The 7,868-nt window shown below is 30.8% G+C and overlaps 1 protein-coding gene across 2 annotated transcripts; it reads left to right on the top strand.

Moving 5' to 3' along the window:
• The first annotated feature begins 1,970 nt into the window (after positions 1–1,970).
• LOC113858007 (MAR-binding filament-like protein 1) lies at positions 1,971–6,663 on the top strand. 2 transcript variants are annotated; one of them, XM_027490397.1, is made up of 6 exons: positions 1,971–2,017; positions 2,049–2,290; positions 3,935–3,978; positions 4,087–4,227; positions 4,468–6,172; positions 6,233–6,590. In XM_027490397.1, the coding sequence occupies exons 2-6, from the start codon at positions 2,071–2,073 to the stop codon at positions 6,295–6,297; spliced, it is 2,175 nt and encodes a 724-aa protein (XP_027346198.1). In that variant the 5' UTR covers positions 1,971–2,017; positions 2,049–2,070; the 3' UTR covers positions 6,298–6,590. The 2 variants fall into 2 exon arrangements, with proteins under 2 accessions (XP_027346198.1, XP_027346197.1); XM_027490396.1 differs by having other exon boundaries at positions 4,468–6,663.
• The last annotated feature ends 1,205 nt before the right edge of the window (positions 6,664–7,868 follow it).

The following is a 7,868-nucleotide window of genomic DNA, read 5'->3' on the forward strand; positions in this document are numbered from 1 at the left end:
TGATATTTATTTTATTTATTTTTTATACAACAAGGTACTGGTTAACAGGGATCCCAAACCCACCTGGATAAGATGGACCCCCCAATATCAAACATTATCTTATTTATATATTTACAATAAAACTGTCCAACAAAGTGTCACATATCAATTGGACCTTTGTTTACCACTCAAAAAACTTATGGCACTTTGTAAATTTTACTGCGGAACCAATGGCAAATTACTTAGATGAATTTTGAGGCCATTTTACCTGTGTTTTCGGGTACTGCTCTGATTTCTGGGATACAACATCCTTAACGCTATATTATTCACTTCTGATTTGTCATTGTTAATTCGTGATCATAGCTCCCTGAATTCCTCACTAACTGACCCATGTTTGCGTAAAGGAATAAGACATGATTTGTAAGTGAATTTTAAATTAATGTTACATATTATATATATAATTTTAGAAGAACTTGATTTTAAAAGTGATTGATAAAAAGAAATTATAATGTTGTTATTCAATTGTATTTAGTAATTTGATTGCAAATTAAATAAAGGAAACAATTTCTTTATGATAAATAAAAATAAAAATTTATTTTATTATTTTCATTTTATTCTAACATATACTTTTTTTTATATAAAACTAATTATTGTAAATAACTTCATATTTTTAATTTATTTTAATAAATTTATTATTAAAAATGTTTCTTTTATATAATTCAAACAATTTTTTTTTATCTTTTTAGCCTAAATACATATTAATTATATAATTATTATCAATAATAATTATTCATGTATTAATCACTCATTAACATAATTTGATGGAAGTGTTGTAATTTTGATGTTAGTAGTTTTGATAGGCTGATGCACAACTTACTTTTAATAGTTTTCTATACTTCAGAAGGATTATTTTTTGATATTGATTAGGAGATATATTTTTAGTAATATGTATAAATTTTTTTATTCGAGGTAAAAAAAAGAGGAATGAGAAAGAAATTATACTGTCACTATTTAACTAAGGAGAAGAAATAAAGAGAAAAAAAATGCTATGTTTATTAAAAAATTATCCCTCTAAGTAAGAAACAAATGAAAGAGAGAACAATTTATTAAAATATTTTGTTTCTTTTTCTAAAAGATGAACTTTTTATTTATTATTAATTATTTTTTTATTATACCCTTGTTTTAACCTAATTTTTAAATAATTTGTGCACTTATCACAAATTAAAGAAAAAAATAGTAAAATCATATTAAAAAATTAAAAGTAATTTTAATACAAATGAAAATATAAATTCTATTATTTCTTCCAAGGAGAGAGATAAAACATCGAATTTAATTTAATTAAATAAATGCACATTAAATGTAATATCATTTAATTATAGCTTGTTATAAGAGAAAATATAAATATAATTTTACAGGTGACATTAAGATGTTGACTGATTAAAATTAAAATTTTCTATTACTAAAAATTTATTTTTAAAATTATCGCATATTAACAAAATAGAAATTTAATTTTGATTCATAAAAAATTAACAATGTAACTAAATTTTATTTGTTATGTCATTACCAATTAATGATTTTTAGATTAATTATTTTAAACTCTATATTTGGTGTTTTATTTAATTAGTTGATTAGGTAAGTTTATTTATTTATTTATTGTATATTTAAATTAAATTCTTATCTAAAATACCTTTTTATTAAATTATAACATTTAAAAATTAATTAACACATCAATTTTAAAAAATATAACATTTTAAGTTTAATTTAATTTTAAATCAAACTATATTACTACATTAGTCATTGAGAATTGAGAAATTAAAAGAGTTTGATATTTATAAAGAATAAGTATAAAAACTGTTTTAAAAAATGATTAAATATTTGTAAATAAAGCCTTATAAACAAGATGGGACGAAGTAATAAACGAAAAGAAAAAGAACTTATTCTGTTATCTTCTTCTCATATGATTTTTCTTTTCCAATCATATGTGATTCCAATTATCCTAAGAGAGATAGTAGTTTGAATGAGTGTTTGAGTAGTGTGTGTATGTGGCGCAGTGCGAGTGAGTGAGTGAGTGAGTGAGTGAGAAAGGAAAGGATGGGGTTCGTGGCGGGTACCTCCTCCGTCCTCTATCCGTATTATCGCCCCAAAAATGGACACTCCAACACCAAGTTCGGAGCTACTACGACGTCGTGTTGTTTGGGCCAACCCGACCCAATCTGCAAGAAGAGAACCTTTCTCTTAATGGGTTTCGCCCTTCTCCCATTTCGCCGATTGAAGCGAGCCCCAGCTCTTCAACCCCAATCCCCAACCCCAAGTATGTTCCTTCACCTTCTACTTCTCACTCAATCAACTTTCTTTTTTAATCTCATTGCTTATTTTGGAGAACGAAAATGTTAACCTCAGCTCCCTACTAAATTTAAACAATTCATAATAGAGTACAATTTTTTTAAAAAATAAAAGTATTTATTATATTTTTATAACTTTAATATAATAAATGTGTTATTTTGTAATTAAAACTTACTGCTTTTGGTGCTTAAACTTAGTCCTTTTAGATGCTTAAAGTTAATTGTAAGGGTTGATGTTAACAAAAACACTTATTGTTTAGGAAACTAAAACAGGTAAATTTTTTTAGGAAAGAAAATATTTATTGTATTGACAATACAAAAATATAATAATTTTTTAAAATTAAAACTTACTATTTTTAAGCTATTAAAATTAATTTTGAAAATTGATGCTAATAAAACTGTTATTATTGTTGTTTTCTTGTTATGATGCTTAACATAGATTTACTGTAATGTGTTCAATTGATAGAAAATTTTGAAAAGAAAAGGGAAATGTAAATGCATACCTGTATTAAACGAGTATGATAATTACTTAGGAGAACTAGTGCATCAGAGTTCACCAGCATTCAAGCACAGGAGCCAAAATTCAAATGTAAGATACTTCTTTGGTTGAATGCTGCATTGTTCCCAGAAATTAAGTGGTTAAAACACTTCCTAATATACCGAGTTTGATTTTGGTGAGCGTTATTAAACTCACACAGTTTCAATGGAAGTGTGATATAACTAGTAAAAAAGTAATGTTTGATTTACAGTTTGAGCAAAAAAAGCTTTCTTTTGCTATTTAATGAAAGGTTTTGTTAACTATAGCCTTTAGAGTTGATTTTAAGCATTCAAAAGTAAGCTTTTATTGGAAAAGAAAACATTTATTACATTGGAGATATAAAAGTGTAATATATGCTTTCTTTTCCAATAAAATCTTACTATTGTTAATTGTTTACACTCAACCTTATGGGCTGAAGTTAATATTTTTCTTTCTGTTTAGCAGAAAATATAATGGAAATAAGAGTTTTTCTCCTGGCTTAGTAATGGTAATGACAACATGTTTTGGACACAACTTAACTCCCTGGTGATGAAGATAGCAGAGAATGAAATGAAAAGAATACGGAATAGATGTTCTCTTTTTTACTGTTATATTAAAGACAAAAGTTGTTTCCCTACCAATGCAACCATATGGTTTCAACTTGTGAATATGCATGTTCCTTCTTTTTGTATCTAGATTATTATTAAATATAGAATTTTCAATTCTTTTCCTTGAGGGTGTAAAATAAATGGATACTTATAAACTCCCTTCGGTAAGTTCTCACTGATTTGCTTGTGACATATTCTATATTACATGACCTATTTTTTAATTTAAAATGAATGGTTGATTATTTTACATCCATTACAATATACCATTAGAGTTCCATACATATGTCAAAAGGAGGTCTCTGTCTTTTCGTTTCTGCACCCCATTTTGTATATTCATGCATAGCCTAGCCCTTGCTACATTTTATTTTCCATGTCCTTGTCTTAAATTTTGAGACTTGGATGAAAATTTATTACCTTTTTCAGCTGTTTAGTAAAACCTTAGTCTTCTTTTTCATAGTAACTTGCACAACTATTTTTTCTCCTTGCAGAAGAAAGTGAGGTGAAGACACCAGAGGATAACCAGAAACCAGAGGTTTGTGTTAAGATCAGATACCAATGTTGAATGGTTAATTTTTGCTTATTATCATATTTGTTCCTTGGATGTCCAATATGTTCTAAACTTTGTAGTTTCTATGGACAGACAGCTCCTGAAGTGGTTGAACCATCAAATTCCTTTCTGCCTCTCCTGAATGGAGTTGGAATATTTTCTTCTGGTGTGGTGGGTGCTCTCTATGCACTTGCTCAGAAAGAGAAGTCCTCTGCTGTTGCAACAATAGAAACAGTAAGCTTATATGCACTCTTATGATTCTTGGATGCTGGTAAGACGTGTTTTTTGGCCCTTAAAGAATGTATCTCTTCCAGTAAAAAAGGGAAATGAGGGAGTATTCTTTTCTTTCTTCTGCTACTAAAGGGACAATAATGACAAGTTTCTTTCCATTGTTAATTTTTTTCTCTAAAATTAATTTTTAGAGCATTTTTTTGTTATGATTAAGCAATACATGTTACTGGTCAATTTGCACAGGTGAGTAACAAACTGAAGGAAAAGGAAGAGCTGATTGTTTCCGTGAAGAAGAACTATGAGTTGGAGTTACTGAACAAGCAGGAGGAACAGACCAAGCTACTTGAAAAGGCAAAGGAAGAGCAGAAAGCATTGATAAACAAACTTAATTCTGCAAACAGCACTATCAACCACTTGGGACATGAGCTTAAAAATGAGAGAAGTTTGATTGGAGAGCTGAAACTTCAAATTGACAGACTTGAAACTGCACTTACAAAGAGTGATACAGATAAGAAGGATCTTGAAAACAAATTGAAAGAAAAGATAGATTCCATTGAAATTTTACAGGAAAGAATCAATCAATTGAGTGTGGATCTCAAGGACAAAGAAGATGTTGTTCAGAATCTTAATACATCCCTTGCAGAAAAGGAGTTGGAACTGAGGAGTTTGAATTCTACCTATGAGCAAACCAAGGATGACTTATCCAATGTTCGTTTGCAGATTCAGGGGTTGGAAAATGAACTACGGAAAAGCCAAGAGGAACTAGAAGAAAAAGATTCCATGGTGGTAGAACTAAATTCAAGAATAAGTTCCTTAACTCTTGAGAACAATGATTTTAGGAGTAAATATGATGTCAAGGAAAAGGAATACAATGACCTAAAGTTCACAGCAGACAAGAAGACTGCTTCAGATGCTAAGGTTTTAAGAGAAAAAGAAGAGGAGCTTCAGCAGCTAAAGAATCAGTTTGAACTTGCCCTGGGTGAAGCAAGTAGAAACCAGATCATCATTGCTGATTTATCCCAAGAAAGAGATGATTTGAAGGAGGTTCTAGAGAATGAATCTGGCAAAGTGAGCAATTTGAAGTATGAACTCCAAGTCACCCAGGAGAATCTTGAAAATTCAAGAAATGAATCTGCTGAATTGGAAATACTTCTAAATGAGTCAAACAAATTGCGCAAAGAGCTCGAGGCTGAGGTCTCTCAGCTTTCATCTGAGCTCATTGAAGTTAAAAAATCGCTACAGAGAAGCCTTGATGATTCAAAACATGAGGCAGAAATACTGGCAAGTGAGCTTACAACCACAAAGGAAAATTTGAAAAAAACACAAACAGAGCTGCAAAGGGTGTCCAGTGAATTGACAGTTGCTCTTGAAAAACGTGATAACCTACAAAAAGAATTAATTGACATCTACAAAAAGGCTGAAACCACAGCAGAGGATTTGAAGGAAGAAAAACGGTTAGTTGCTTCTTTGAATAAAGATTTAAAAGCTTTGGAAAAGCAAGTGTCAAAAGACAAGGAGGACCGGAGATCTATTGAGCAGGACCTGGAGGAGGCTACCAAATCACTAGATGAAATGAACCGAAATGCTGTGATCCTTTCTGGTGAACTAGAGAGAGCTAATTCTCTTATTTCTAGCCTTGAAAAAGAGAAAGAGGTGCTTTTGAAGTCCCTTACAGACCAAAGAAATGCAAGCAAAGAGGCCCAAGACAACATTGAAGATGCACATAACCTCATCGTGAGACTTGGGAAAGAAAGAGAGAATTTAGAGAACAGAAGGAAGAAATTGGAGGAGGAATTGGCTGCTGCCAAAGGTGAGATATTGCGCTTGAGGAGTCGAATCAATTCTTTGAAAGTTGCTGTTAACAATGAGCAAGTGCAGAAAGATGAAGGTCAAACCAAATCATCTTCAAAAGTTGCTGTTGACAATGAGCAAGTGCAGAAAGATGAAGGTGAAACTAAATCTTCTTCAACAGTTGCTGTTGACAATGAGCAAGTGCAGAAAGATGAAGGTGAAACCAAGGTTCCTGCAAGTGCGAGGAAGAATGTCAGAAGAAGAAAGGCTAACCCCCAATAACATAGAGAAAGTAGAGAACCTTCCATTTTAAAAAAAATTCAATTAGGAGAATGATATTCTGTAATAAATAATTTGGAAGCCAGATGATATTGAACTTTACTTCCTTGGCATGCAAAATTTTCCATTTTGCTATTGTATTGTACAAATGAAATCACCTGATAGGAATTGTTGAGGTAAGCTTTAGGAGAGTTGATTTTTGATAGTTTTCATTATAAACCTAAAAAAGGAGAATCTGCAACATTGAACTTTATTTGGTGTATATGCAGCTATTTTTCCTGGTCTATCAAGCAAATCAACAAGCTTGCCACAACACTTTTTCCTGATATTGCGTACAATTGGTTATTTGGTTGACTCTGCCACCTCCAATCTCTTGTGTGTTTGTCAGATATCTTTTAACTATTTAGTTAATATGCTAAAAGATCATTGATTGCAGCATTTGGTAGAGTTGAACTGTTATTCAAGCGTTAGACACCATCTAGCAAATTAGACATTTTTATACTTTTATTATTTTCAAGTACGTGATGCACCATTGCTTGTTCTCATAAGCATAAAGGTAATATAAACCAAAAGCATTATATTTTTACTAAAATTGAAAAACAGACAAATTAAAAATATTGTTATGTATTTTTCATGAAAATTCTTCACGGTAAATGATTTTTTTAAGCATGCAGTAACTTGTATTAAAAGCCAAAACTGTATCTTTTTATGCTAATTGACATGGATACTAATGAGAAATGTTCCTAACATGCATTTACTTCTAAAAAGAATGTGAAATGAGTAGTTCTCTTTTGAATCTTTGACTAGTCTGTTTCTATGTGACTGCTTCTATACCAGTAGTTCTACTCTGGAGATACCATCTAGTATGGGATTGCGTTACCAGAATAAGATATGTATGTGCTTGGAACTTAATTACTTATCTGTACTCAGTCTGAAGGCGGTAACTCCACTGCCGTCAAAAGCAAAGTCCATATTATGGGTTTGCATGCATTTAACGTTGGGTGCTCGCTGACAAAGTGCAACAAATCTTCATAGTTTGCACGAAGACCCTTAGAAAGAGGACAAATCACAAGTTTACTATCATGGATAGTTGACCCCTGGTGTGGTGGCTCTTGTCTTCTAAAGAAGATAAACATAACATTTAAAAATAAAGAAATATAAGGTTTATTATATGTTAAATAATAAAGATAAATAGGTCTTTCTAGATATAGATTAGTATTTAGGATACATTTCAATAAACTTAATTAGGTGTTTGAACACTCAATAAATTTATTTTGACAAATCTTACTATGACACTTAATAAAATAAAGTAAAAAGAAAACGCACAAAACCTTCATGAGCCTCTTTTGAGGAGTGAATAATCACTTTAATCAAGGATTAGGAATTGGTCATTTTTTTGGGATGCATTCTATTACATGTTGAATATTTCATTGATCGAGATAAACATATCGTATACACAATATATACATCACGCAAATAACAAATAAAAGAATTGCTTAGGGCAGTGTTAAACGAGCACGTTGCACGTAATTGAAAAAACTCCTAAACTGTTAGCCATTTCTTCAGACCGAGGC

This window comes from Abrus precatorius, unplaced genomic scaffold, assembly GCF_003935025.1.
Source record: "Abrus precatorius isolate BTA unplaced genomic scaffold, Abrus_2018 Scaffold2, whole genome shotgun sequence".
Taxonomy (NCBI): domain Eukaryota; kingdom Viridiplantae; phylum Streptophyta; class Magnoliopsida; order Fabales; family Fabaceae; genus Abrus; species Abrus precatorius.